This window comes from Amaranthus tricolor, chromosome 10, assembly GCF_026212465.1.
Source record: "Amaranthus tricolor cultivar Red isolate AtriRed21 chromosome 10, ASM2621246v1, whole genome shotgun sequence".
Taxonomy (NCBI): domain Eukaryota; kingdom Viridiplantae; phylum Streptophyta; class Magnoliopsida; order Caryophyllales; family Amaranthaceae; genus Amaranthus; species Amaranthus tricolor.
The window spans coordinates 2,872,713-2,886,208 of record NC_080056.1 but is presented as its reverse complement, the minus strand read 5'-3'; the positions used below and the strand labels follow the sequence as shown (position 1 = coordinate 2,886,208).

Sequence of the window (13,496 nt, the reverse complement as noted above, 5' to 3'; positions counted from 1 at the left end):
TTCTAAAGTTGGGTGGGTGTGAGACTCGAGTGGGTTTAAGTGTGGATTGGGGCGCGGTGGAGGTCTTCGCAATGTAGGGGTGGTGGATCTTGTCAAGGGAAGACGACGGGTGGGGTGGTTAAAGGTTGTGTTTTAATGGTGATTAGTAGATATGTTGAAGTTATAGGTGGTGTGGGGGTGGACGAGGTGGCTTAGAGAATACGAGTATGGTGGTCATTTGTCAGGAAGTTTGTGTGGTGGTGCAGGTCAGGCCTGAGGATGGGGGTTGTCCGCCGCCGGCACAAGGGGCGGGGAAAGCCTACAGACATAAGGGGGAGGGTGGCTACAAGGGATTTTGATTTTTTATTTTAATTTATCTTTTTTTAAAAATTAAATTATCTATGGTTGTAGGTAACTAACAAGTTAAGAATGCTAGTTGAAAACACACCTTAAAGTTGAGATTATTTGTGATTAATCAAAAATTAATATTATTATAGGAAAAAAGGTGAAAAATTGTATTATTCATGGTATTCCTAAAAAAATATTCATTTGGGCAATTGAGTTGAAATTGTATCATCTGTTTCGAGTTGGTTCAAAATTAAATTGTGTCTACATTGATTTTCTCATAATTTTGAAATCAGATCAAATTCGAATGTAAATATAAAATTCAAAATATTAAGTCATCAGGTCGATTTAAAATTTTTTTCTTTTAAGGAAGTCGATTTTAAGTCCCTTGCTACTAGAGCTATTCAAAAGTGATCCGATCCGAAAATGTGTTCCTTTTTTAGGTTTATCGAACCGATATTAGCCGACCCGAAGTTATATCCGAACCGGTTGACAACCGAAAATGAGAAAACTGAACTCGAGTTGTAACCAATTTTTCTAACCGACACGTAACTATTAACCGAGATTACCCGAACTTAATAGTGACCAACCCCAGTAATATCCTACCCGAATCATGCTCAAAACCGAACTCGATCCGAAAAAATCGACTTAACCCGAAAGAAGTTTAGAACGAACTGCTGTAAACCTGAGCCAATTTTTTACGTAGAAGTATGATTGACTCATATTCAATCATCTTATTAGTTATTCTAATAAAGTCATAAATATTAATAAAATAAATTTTATAAATACATGGCTTCATATATTTAGAGTTAATAATCAATGGTCAATATTTATTAACTACTTTTAATCAAATTATATGAAAATTGATAGAACTTCATAATTTTAATTTCTGGTCAAATAAGTAAAAATAACAATGTAATAATGATCACTAATTGATTTGCATTTTCACTATTTTGCTTTAAATAAATGAACCTTATCATCAATTAAAAATGACTAACAACTTAATCTGATACTGACTCGATCAATAGTAATTAGTAATTCGCAATTCGTAGCCGAATTCTACTTGAAAAATACCCGAACCTGATTTGAATCCGGTAAAACCGAACCAATTATTAACCGATGACAACCCGAGACCGATTGAAACTCGACACGAAGTTCAACCGACACCGAACTGATGCTAACCCGATAACTCGAATAACCGATCTTCAACCGAACCGTGACTAACCGACCCTACCCGAGTACGACCCGTCGCAACACGCATCCGAAATATAACCGATCTGAAATACAACCGAATCGAATGACACCCGTCCGAAACCAACCCGATTACACGAATGAATACCTCTACTTGCCACCAATAACAAGTAAACCCCACTACCTCCCCCCAATAAAAGTAAAATTAAAATAAAGTTCAAACGAACTCCCATAATCTTGTATTCCTATTTCTCCGGTCCACGTCGTCCACCCTGTCATCTCTTGTATATGAGTACTCTTTTATCTCTCCTTCCATTTTTGATTCCCCTCCACTTCACCGGTCACCGGTTTCACCGGTATTCCCTATTCTACGCACGTGCAGTCCCTACTTTTTACCTTCCCGCACGTGCTTCTTCCCTCACCCATACACTACCATTTCTTTCCTCCAAATTCAAATATAATACTTGAAATGGTGAGTTAAGGTTTATATTTAAAAAAAAAAGGTTAAAATTAATGGAATTTGAAATGATAAGTCGCATATATAGACCTATAACAGCCTTAAAGTTTTGAAATTAACGTTTGCTAACGTTTTCAGTGTTAAAAATCACGGTGGAACAATTTGATAAACGTCAGGATGGATTTTTTAAAATTTTTGGTTACCACGTGGAAAAACTCAAAACCTCAGGATTATCATATGGAATTTCCATAGAAAATAACTCATATGTAATCCCATGTTGATAGAGATGTTGAATAACTTATACATATGATGGATTAGTCCTCCTAATAATAACAATTGGTTTTAGGATAAACCTTATCGAGCTTTTGTAGTTAAAGGTGTCCATTCGGGTTATCTGGTTGATTTAGAGCTAGATGTTTTGGGTTGATTTATAATCGGGTCTTATGTGTATATTTATTTTTACTTAATTATAAATTATTTTTAAAGTCGGGTCAAATCAAATTCGGTTATTTAATCGGATAAATATCAAATTATCAAATTTATTTTGAACACTAAAAACACCTCTATCGGTTGTCAACCCTCTTATTATATCCATGTTATTATGTACAAACTCAATGACTAATTTTTTAAATAAAAGAAATATACAAACATACAAGTAAGGCTCTGGTATCGTTAGTGAAACAAGTATACGTTTGTGTCGTGCAACAAATAAAAGTAGGAGAGAGAAACACAAACCCACCACAACAAACAAACACTATTTCTTAAACACCATTCATAGCTCTACTTTTTGAACAACCATTTTTTTCCTCAAAAATTCACAAAATAAAAAAAATGCAACCATTTTTTCTCTAAATTTGATAACATTTAGTGTCTAAATTAGCATATAATTTCAATTTACACCCATTAAAAAAATTAGAATGAGGATTAGGAAAAGAAAGGTTCCATTACCAATATCTCTTCTTTCTCCAATACCTCTTTCAGATCTTCACCTTCTCAGCCAGTCTCCGGTCATGGTGGTGCAAACTGATGCACCAACAACTTCGTCTTCTATCAGTATCACCCATGATCATCATAACTGTTCTCAGCCGTCTGATTGTTTTAATCCTACATGCTCTGATCTGCACCGTCTGATTGGTGATAAATCAGCTACTACTGATGTTATGGTAATTAAATTACTCACTAATGACTTTGTTATCTTTGATAATAATAATTAGTTTGTAGTTCATAAGTCACAAATTGCACTAGGCTTCTACTTTACATTTGGTTTAATCTTTCTTAGCATTTGGCATACTACTGATAGTTTATGGCTGATAGTCAATTGATATTATCAGCTAATCTTAAACTCGCTATTATAAATAAATTATTTATAATAATAAATTGTTTAAATCAGTTAATTTATCATGCTCTTAAATTTGATGATTTGACTTTTAAACTCTCTAATTAAGTCAAAATATACTATAATTGTTCAATAGGATTACACTTTGAATTTTTTTATTTATTATATACATTTTAAAAAAAAAAAAAATTCGTTTTGGTGATTCTAATTTTGCAGGAATTTAAAGGAGTACGAACTAGCAATGATGATGCCAGGTATGAATCTTCAATATAATTTATTGTGTTATAATAAGTGTATTTAATCAATTTGATTATCATAATTATATTATAGATTTTATTGATTTTAATAAGATTTTTAATGGAATGAGCTAGTGATTATAGAATAAGTGGGGTCGAACTTAAATTATTATTTACTGGTGTAGCAAAAATAATGGAAATTAAATTTACAAATTTTTGAACAAATCTTGTGCTGCTATTTGAAAGTTGAGAAAAGAAAATTGTGAATAATAATAAAAAAATATTAAATGGGAAAATACTGTATAATATTATGTTAATTAAGGAGAAAGTGAGCGGGGGGAAGATGTTTTATTACCAGCTTTTGACTACAGCCACCATACCTTCCCCTCCCCAATCCCATTATCTAATCTCATCTGGTCCTTTTCTTCAGTTTGTTTATCTGCCCAAATAAAATTAAATTATAATGAAATATAATACAAGAAAAATTATTAAGAATAATCCAATTTTGTAGTAATTTTCTACAATAATTTAATTTTTGATTAGATATGAATAATCCAAACTATTAGAGATTCTTGCTAAAAATACACCAAAATAACCTATTACATATACAAGTTAATTAGCATAAAAAAAGTAAATACAAAATCAAAATTATAAAAAAATCAAAAAATAAAAAATTATAAAAAATCAAGAAAGATTATTTTGTTGATTTTAACTTTTAATTTTTAATAATTTTGATTTTTATTTTATTTTTTCCTTCTGCAAAAATCAGTCGCCCTTTCGCAACAATGTTCTTGGATAAGTGACCCTAAAAATTAGGATTATTAATAGTTAATTAAAGGTTGAGATTATTATCGCAAAATCAAAAAAAGGTTAAATTATTTTGGATAATTTTTCCTAAAATAAAATACTCCCTCATTATAATCAAATGTATCATTTGATTTTGTAGATTTGTAGTCCATATTCTTTAAATTTTAAATATCTCTATTTTGCTTGGTTGGTCTTGTATGAGACTGTGAAACGAAGTCATAAAATTAGTACATTTTTTTTAATTGAATCTAAGTGACCAATTTAATAAACTTAATATATACAGGTCAATCCAATAGAGATATTCTCACTATAAAAATGTCTCATTTAAGAATTTGTGAATAATTATAGGACAATAACAATGGCATAGTCTTAATCCCAAAAGAAAAGTTTCTTTGCAAATTTACATTTAAATTAAAATTTAAGAATAAAATATAAATTAATTGTAATAGATGACTAATACATAAAAACAAATGGGTCACTTGATAAGAATAAAAGGGACTAGTAATAAAGAGGTTTTATTGTTCGACACCAATGAAAAGGGTGTTAGCATGGGATGATGATGGTCCCCATTTAAAATAAAACAAAAATAAATGAATTTCTCTTTAATTTTTCCTACATGATATAATATTTAATTTTTTTTCTAAGTTTGTTTAATTTTGTATTTTGATGTCCGGCTGTGAATATGTGGGATTTTCTGATTTTTAGCAACATAAACTCGATAACAACAACAAAGAGTGGTACAGCACCAGCAGAAGATAAAAATTATAATGTTTTTGATCAATCTCTCTCCTATAATATTGAAGGTAACATATTCTTTTATTCATCTTCAATAACGAGTACTACTAATACTCTTACCGAGATTACTCGCTCTGTCTCATTGAGATTATCAACATTTATGATCAAAAACTCTTATATAAGTTTGCGTAATATTGCAATCTTAATGAAACAAAGCAATATTTATCTATTCATTTGAATTTGCAGCAACTCTTGTATGAAACAATCTCATTGTGAGATGGACTCATACAAATAGCCCATTAATAAAAAAAATAATGAAATCTGAATTCACATTTCTACAAGAACCAATTTTTGTAAAAAAACATTTGGGCTGACCCAATTAAAATCGTCTCAAAGTGAACGGACACAGTAAAGAATTAGTGTTGAATTTGTTGTATTGTATACTTATTCATATATACGTTGATCTTCAATTATACTCTTTCTACTTCATGAAATTTGCCATATTTTTGCTTTAATCTGCTTTACTAAATTTGTCTTGTTTTTAATTTTGAAGATAATCCATACTCCTTTAATTTTCATTCATACGTTTAACTTACCTTTTCATTTCATCTACACATCTCTTTCATTTTTTCCTAACACAATATAACTCGCTTTTCTTAATTTTTTCAAACATTGCCTATGGGCCGAATGGGGCAATTTTCAAAGGACAGAAGGAGTACATTTTACTCCTCTCGCCCAAAATATTTGTTTTTTTTTTCTTGGTTTCTCCATTAAATAAAATAGTATACTCATTTTTCTTTTAAAATTGCTACATCATGAAAATTAAAATGTTAGCTTTTTCAACATTTTGTGGTAAATAACATTAAAAATAGGAAAATGGTGTGATGATGAAAAAGAAATTCCACTAAAAAGGAGAAAAGGGATCAATTTCAGCAACTCATTTGAAAAATCATCTGTAGGAGTAGTTATCACTGAAGCTGACAAAGATGCAAGTGCAACAATGATGTCAATGAAGCAACATGGTCTCAAAATTGGTACTCTCTCCGTTCTTATTATTTTCTCAATCTGTTTTCTTACAGTTTTTAAAGCATATATTTGAGCTTTAATATCTGATATACACATAATAAGAACTTATAAAACAATATATTAAACGAATCTAATAAGATCGCGTGTAAATATTAATGGAAATACTTTATATATGAGGAAGATTTTATATCACTAAAATAGTGGGTTATAGACTTACATATACTACTAATACCATATGCTATTGGGAAAAAATAAACTCATTAAGTGTGTATGCAAGTCAAAGCTCATCACACATGAGTTTGTGGGCCTGAGCCCACCGGTGCTCTATGGGCTGTGGGTGTATCCGTATGAATGGGCCCAATAAGTAATTATTATGTGACGAATTATCACGAGTTACAACCTAATAAATATATTCAAACTTCTACATATAAATCCCTCTTATTGTTCGGCATATTTTAAATAGGACAAACAAAAGATAACGGAAAAAACAATATAAACAACGAAGATGAAGAAAAACAAAAACAAGCAACCCAAAACAACAATAGTGTGAGTGCAAAGAAAGGAAACAGCAAAAGAGGAAACACAATAATGGAAGGTTCTAGATGCAGCCGTGTAAATGGAAGAGGATGGAGATGTTGTCAACCGACACTTGTAGGTTACTCTCTTTGTGAGCATCACTTAGGGAAAGGAAGACTTAGAAACATGCAACCTAGTACAAGTATTAAGACCAAGTCTTGGAACAACAAAAAGAAGAGAAACTTCAACAATGGACTAATTAATAATCGTGCGTTAAGACGAGATAATGTGAAAGATCTTGGTGTAGTTAAAGCTCGATCGCTAAGTAGTTTGTTGGGCCAAACAAATCCGCATGAATGATCGATAAACAGTTATAAGGTAGGCTGAACACTCATTTCTATTTATGTGCTGTATTAATTCGGTTGTCATGCATTTTTGTGGTTTGTATGTTATACTGAAGGGTTTTCAAGCAATTAACGTTAACCATAACTTAGACAAACCCGAACCTATATTTGTTTGTTGAATGCCGATGGCATTGAGTTATCAATACACTAGCTATATTATATCATAAGGATTCTTGGGTTAGGATTATGGGGTAGAAGTATTATATGATTTGAATAATGAATTGTATGATTTATTTTTTGACGTTGGTGCAACTTTTATACCATTATATGCTGTAATTTATCAAAGATTGGTGCTATTTTTTCATGCATTGTGTTTGATGTAGCTTTAATTATTAAATAATTTGTTTTAATTATTGTACATACATGATGATTAGAGTTGTGTAACGGGACGAGGGCTGAGGCTATCCGACCCTTAAAAATGAGAGTTTTAAATGAACAAGTCCCTTTATTTATTAAAAAAGAGTTAAAAACAGGCTGTATACGAACTTTAAACAAGCCTTTATTATTAATTTTTGCTTAAATTATGACTCATAACTTTAGATTTATAATCGTCACTAGTCTAATTATAATTTACAAAAACAAATAATTAAGATAAAAAGCATTTTAGCTAATCTAACATGCTTATTTAAATGAAGATTTTTTAAAATAAAATTATAAATAGGTTAAATTTGGAGAGCTAACTGTTCGGGCTACCTTATTTGGTTCATTTCACAGGTCTAATTTTGATCAAGGAAATTAAATGCCCGTTAAATTAAATGTTGTCTATGTTTGGCGCAACCATCTCAAATGTAGTTTGTATTTATGGTTGTACTCTTATTCATGTAAGTGAGCATTATTGGATTTATTTTGGTGTGAACAAGTAGATTTTAATGTGTTAGTCATCATTATTATTTATTAATACATAACTAATAGATATAAACAGGCAGCGCTTTAAATGGTCGGACTCTAAAGTCTAAACGGGTCTTCTATTTACAAAAATGGAGCGAGTAAAAGACATTCAATTTGAATTATTGTACAAAGTGATCTTATCGAGAAATACACCTTATATATGGGCTAATTAACCCATTTAGTTTGATATATATTATAACAATATATATTTTTTTTAAGTCGTCTCACCGAGAGCAGATCTTTCACGATGGTCGTTTCTCTATTATTTTATGCATATTTAAGTTTGGTTGCATTTGGTAACGATTGCGCATTAAATTATGCAAATCTCAACTTTCTTTTTAAGATCATTTCAAATTATTGTTGAGCTTTTGTATCTTAAATTCATCATTTCACCTTAAAAAACACATGGTGCTAATTGAGAGGAAAACAAAAGTATTTGTCAACTTACATTTTTCTTAACCTTACTACAAAATTTAAAATCTCAAGCAAACATTTGAGCAACACAATTGAGTTAAAAGGTTCAAAACTATACCAAAGCTAAGTTGAGTTTATCTTTCATGACTAGTCATCCATTATAATGACTTGCTAGTTGCTACTAATACTATGACACAAGTAGACGTTGCCCTCATTTTGAGTCATCCATGACTTCCACTTTATTTACACCATTGTTTTGTTCATACTTACATGTTGAACAAGTAAAAGCTTGTTTTCATCCTACATGCTAAAAAATTCATAGAATTTTGACATTCCCTTGTACAAACATTGCTTCATGCACTCTAAATTTCTGAAGCAACTCAATAACTTCTCTACTGAATCAACTCCCTTGATCGCTAATGAGCTTGGGAGGAACTTGGTAAAAACAGAAAATAATAATGTCCGAAATGAAGGACACTTACTTACTAGCTGATGAAGGTTAAAAAAGCTTAAAGCATCAGTTCCATTCGAGTCCTCCAAGTGTGGTTGAGCCCATGCCTTCCCAAATGTCTTTGCTACCAACTTCATCATTGTCTACACCTTCTCTTTCAGGTTCCCACCAACCTGTTCCACTTTCATCTGTGCAAAATATAACCCATTTGTCATTCCTTCTATGGCAAACAAACAAACATATAGTGCCACATTTGCGAAAGTGAATATCAGACGTAAAATATTGGACTTCCTAAGTACTGATTGTGTCAGAGAAATCGAAGTACTCACAATAATTATAAAAAGGTCTTGGTTTCTTAGAGCTGCATGAAACTTGACCACAGTTTCTTCTCTTTGGTTTTGGGTCATCTCCGAGGACTAGCAAATGATTCTGACCCTGCTGCTTTGAGTTGCATTCAAACCTTGAGGCTGCAGCAGTTTAGACTTTAAATTCAGATATATTATTGACAGAAAGAAAGATTCAATGAAAACATCAAAGCCAATGATGAGTCAGTATTCTAGTTAGATTCTTGCAGAAGTTGGACGACCACTAGAATGATATATTGGTTCATGTAGGCATGTGGCCGATGCTAATCTTTTAATAAGGCTTTGGCGTTGTTGTTGACACTTTGGAGGACATAATATTTGGACAATGACATCATCAGCTGAATTACTATCTTGTTTCACAAATTTGGATCAAGCATACTTGAAAAGTCTTAACAAGATGGTGATTTATCAATATGAAGATCAAAAGAGCAATGCTAAAATGTGCAAAACAAGGTAAGTCATAACAAGATTGGCAAACAATAATCAAACCATTCCCATTCATGATCACAGAAACTAATGTAATATTGTAACTATGAAACTCCATCGAAATGCTTTCACTAACCAGATAAGCGATCAGGAGATCTCTTTCTGACCCTTCCTCCTAAATCATTAAACAGCTTTAACACTGAATCTTCAATCACATGTCCTCTTTCATCACGACCTCCTGCACCAGCATATTGCTTATCCTTAAAAACCAATTCATCTAGGGAATTGCTGACTGCTGTTGGACAAAGCTTATCCTCTTTGAGCACTGAGAATGCATTTTTATCCTTCATTACAGCAGCAGGCCAGAAAATATGTATTAAAAATTCAAAATGTATGTGAACAATGATAAAATTCAAGAAAAGATCAGTTCCAAAATATACGAAGTACTGCACCATCTGGGTCGAGGAAATACAATTTCCTCAAGAGATCAAAAAAGGCAAAAAAATAAGAAGGAAAAAGAAAGATATCCTTTTCGAAGCTATGTTACTCTAGCTGAGTACCCTTGTACCATGTCAAATTAGGTTGGTACCAGTGTACAACTATCCAACAGTTCAAGTGCTCGATAAAATCATTTTGCAATGTTTTACCATGAATTTGGTCTAAAAATTACAACTTTGATGAATTGAGGATCTTTTACAAGTATTTGAGGTACACTGAAGAGGTCTAAGTAAAATAGATTCAAAGTTTGATTATGCATTTAAGGTTTTGCCATCAGATGAATGATGTCGAATCCAAGCAAATCGTCAACTTACAAGAAGGAAAATGGTAGCATGTACTAGGAAGGTTGTAGTTCTTCCAATACCAACATACCATAATTTCCTAATTACCTGGTTAAACACTACATGCTAAGCAGCATTTAATATAGCTTTATTTTACCTGGTATTAGAAGAACAATTAATTAAGAAAACGATGAAACCTGAAGGAGAAATGATATTAGCTCCAAACTTTTAGGGTTCAGACTAATCACATAAATAGAATCTAATTATGCTACATCACAAATTACATTCATAATACAATCCAAGGCCCTTGTATCTTCACAAATAACAGTAAACTTATGTAGAAAGAAGTTCAATTTAAGGGTACAAATTAGTAAAAAGAAACATTACCCATTGGCATTAAATGGCCTAATTATGTACCAACGCTAAAAACCTAAACCTTTTTCATAAAACAACAGCATTTGATTTACTAGATGTGGCTTCTTCTGTGGGGTTTGAAAGGGTTGAATATATGGACCCTTACCCTTGTTATACCGTTGACAGTGATAACAAAGAAGTTGTTTTCGATTGACACCATCGGCAACTTCAAGAGGTGCATATGATTTTATGAGCGGTAATCTATATGTTATAATCAATATCGATCTAACATGGGATTTCACAGAAAATTAGCTTCAAACTGTAAAGTCTCTGCAAATTAATAATTATCCGGCGGCCAAAATAATGAGAAAAGGCACAAAAATACAAGATGAAATCGATAAAAACATGGATCAAAGTACCTTATCAATAGGAAGAACAGAAGTTTTATGTAACTTGCTATTGAGAAAGGCACCAAGCGAGAGAGTGGAACTGCGATTGTTTCTCTGTGATGGTGATTGTGAACCATTCGAATTGTTTCTGGAACTGCAAAATTAAATAAGGGTTTTTAACGAATCGCAAAAGTTAGCAATTAAAATGAATGAAATTGATTGAAAGATTGTTGAATTACCATGGATGAGAACGACGAGAAAGGAAGGTGGAAGGAATAGAAAGTTGCCCAGGTCCCCTTAACGAAGTTGAATTTCTGGGTTTCATTGCTGCAACTTGGAAAGCGATATAATGTACTGGATTGGAGTGATGCAATGTTCTTCAAGGATTTTCGATAAAAAGGCGCGAAGCTTCAATTTTTGAACCCTTTGGAATTCTAGAGGATCTAGTCTATGTGCCATTAAAAAATACTAATCTCTATAGTTGGTTTGGGCTATCATTAATTTTTAGTTGATGGTAAGTCTTTAATTTCTCTGTTAAAGTTTTTTTTAATATGATTAAAATAATTTTTTATCCTCGTTCTACTCATTCATTATGTTGATTCTACCCATATATTGGGTTTTAATCTCTCTCCTCGTGAGAGTTTGAGGTTATGAATTTTGGTCTCTAGTAGAGGTGATCATGGGCGGCCCGGTCCGATCCGGCCCGAAAAAGTGAGGGTTTGGGTACCAAATTATGGCCCGATGGGCGGGTTTGGGTAGAAAATAAGTGGCTCGATTTTTTTTTGGGACGGGTTTGGGATTTGGTGTTTGGCCCGCGGGCCGGCCCGGCCCGAAAAAGTGTGTGTTCATGATTTGTTATCTTCTTTGCAAGTCAACAATAAACAAATACCCCACTAGGAATATTAAGCTCAACATCTAATATTGCACCTACATAATTCTTAGCCGCACCACTCTTCTGAGCATTGAGCATCTAATATTAAACTTATTTTCCCATATGGCCATATCATATGAAATTATATCATAAGCACAACCAATTAATTGTAATTTGTATAATATGTAATATGTAACAATTATTTGTTTATTTCAATTATTTGTAATTTGTGTTTTAAATTATGTATAATATGCAACAATTGTATTTGTTTATTTTAATTATTTGTAATTTGCGTTTTTAATTATATATAAATATATAACATAGGCCCGCAAGCCCGCATAGTACGGGTTTGGCGGGAACTTTTTGGCCCGCGCTTCGGCCCGGCTCGACCCGCATTAATGGGCAACTTTTTGCCTCTCGGCTCGGCTCGGCCCGGTGTTTGATCATCTCTAGTCTCTAGTTGATTTGTTGGTAGAGACTAATGCGATAATGCAGCAGATAGCAAAATTGCAATTACTATCAACTACATTAAATTCAATTCTATCTCAAAAATACAACAGATCGAAAGACCCTCTCGTAGAAGGCTGTATCAAACAGCGATGTGGAAGAGGATATTCAAAATTGTCAGATCTCATACACAACGATCGTAGTTTTGTTAATTTTGAATTATTTTTGGTTAAAGTTGTTATGTATTTGCTAATTTTTATCTCTGATGTAAATGTCATATGACTCTTTATTAATGAATCATGTATTATTAAAAAAAAAAGTCCTTGTCCCATTTAAATAACATCATTTAATTTCAAAAGTTCTTACATAAATGAGTCAAATGGTGTACAATTTTAATGGGACGGAGGTAGTAGATGTTGGTATTTAAGTGAGATACATTCAGGTGTCCGAACGAGTTTTGAACATGATATTTAAGGCCGGGTCGTATTAAAATCTTGGACATAGATGTACATTTTAGGTGTTTGGACGAAAATCTAATTCAAATTTAAATTTTACGAGGGTTATTTTCATGTTGATTGAGTCATATTCGACTTCATTTAATCGAGTCAAATTTAATGTTTTTGATTCTATGTATATTGCAATTTGTCTAATTGAAAGTGTTATTTGACCCGATTATTTACATGGGGTAAGATTGAACCTTGGAAGTGCGACGTCATAATTAATAAAGAGAGAATTATGCTTTAACCTAGTGGTTGAGGGGTTTAAGGCAATTTTTTTAGCCTGTGATAGAGGTTTAATTCTCATCACATATAGAAATGATTAATCATATTTACTCATTGCATGTGGGGATTCTTTAACTTACCTCGAATTAAGAAAAATTATTAGCAAGAATTTTTACCTAGTCTTTAGTGAAGAAACTCTCGTTTATACACATTTTTTATAATTTTTTGTTACTATATAATACAATTTTTTCAAATGGTAGTGGTGAATAAAAATACTTATAAAAAAACAAAAATACAATAATACAAATTATTGAAAACAACTCATTTCGAAAACGATATTTAAAAAAAAAAAAAACTT

General features: G+C 32.0%; 2 protein-coding genes across 3 annotated transcripts; one reads left to right on the top strand and one right to left on the bottom strand.

Moving 5' to 3' along the window:
* Positions 1–2,605: 2,605 nt before the first annotated feature.
* Positions 2,606–8,061, top strand: LOC130825746 (uncharacterized). Of its 2 annotated transcripts, none has more exons than XM_057691137.1 (5): positions 2,606–3,135; positions 3,525–3,562; positions 5,057–5,154; positions 6,046–6,120; positions 6,576–8,061. In XM_057691137.1, exons 1-5 carry the CDS (start codon positions 2,890–2,892, stop codon positions 6,986–6,988), a joined length of 870 nt encoding a protein of 289 aa, XP_057547120.1. In that variant the 5' UTR covers positions 2,606–2,889; the 3' UTR covers positions 6,989–8,061. The 2 variants fall into 2 exon arrangements, with proteins under 2 accessions (XP_057547120.1, XP_057547119.1); XM_057691136.1 differs by having other exon boundaries at positions 5,959–6,120.
* A 294-nt stretch (positions 8,062–8,355) lies between these two features.
* LOC130825747 (uncharacterized) lies at positions 8,356–11,988 on the bottom strand. Its single transcript, XM_057691139.1, has 5 exons — positions 11,338–11,988; positions 11,129–11,252; positions 9,713–9,920; positions 9,115–9,252; positions 8,356–8,973 (listed from the first exon to the last, which is right to left on the bottom strand). The coding sequence occupies exons 1-5, from the start codon at positions 11,421–11,423 to the stop codon at positions 8,852–8,854; spliced, it is 678 nt and encodes a 225-aa protein (XP_057547122.1). The 5' UTR covers positions 11,424–11,988; the 3' UTR covers positions 8,356–8,851.
* Positions 11,989–13,496: the final 1,508 nt, after the last annotated feature.

What these genes read in the sequence shown, in the direction of transcription:
- LOC130825746 (XM_057691136.1), top strand. Translation starts at nt 2,890, where the DNA reads ATGAGGATTAGGAAAAGAAAGGTTCCATTACCAATATCTCTTCTTTCT. An exon ending in CAGCTACTACTGATGTTATG is followed by an intron (nt 3,136 to 3,524) that starts GTAATTAAATTA and finishes CTAATTTTGCAG; the next exon opens with GAATTTAAAGGAGTACGAAC. An exon ending in ACTAGCAATGATGATGCCAG is followed by an intron (nt 3,563 to 5,056) that starts GTATGAATCTTC and finishes TCTGATTTTTAG; the next exon opens with CAACATAAACTCGATAACAA.
- LOC130825747 (XM_057691139.1), bottom strand. Translation starts at nt 11,423, where the DNA reads ATGAAACCCAGAAATTCAACTTCGTTAAGGGGACCTGGGCAACTTTCT. An exon ending in CTGTTCTTCCTATTGATAAG is followed by an intron (nt 9,921 to 11,128) that starts GTACTTTGATCC and finishes GCTGTAATGAAG; the next exon opens with GATAAAAATGCATTCTCAGT. An exon ending in ATCTCCTGATCGCTTATCTG is followed by an intron (nt 9,253 to 9,712) that starts GTTAGTGAAAGC and finishes AAACTGCTGCAG; the next exon opens with CCTCAAGGTTTGAATGCAAC.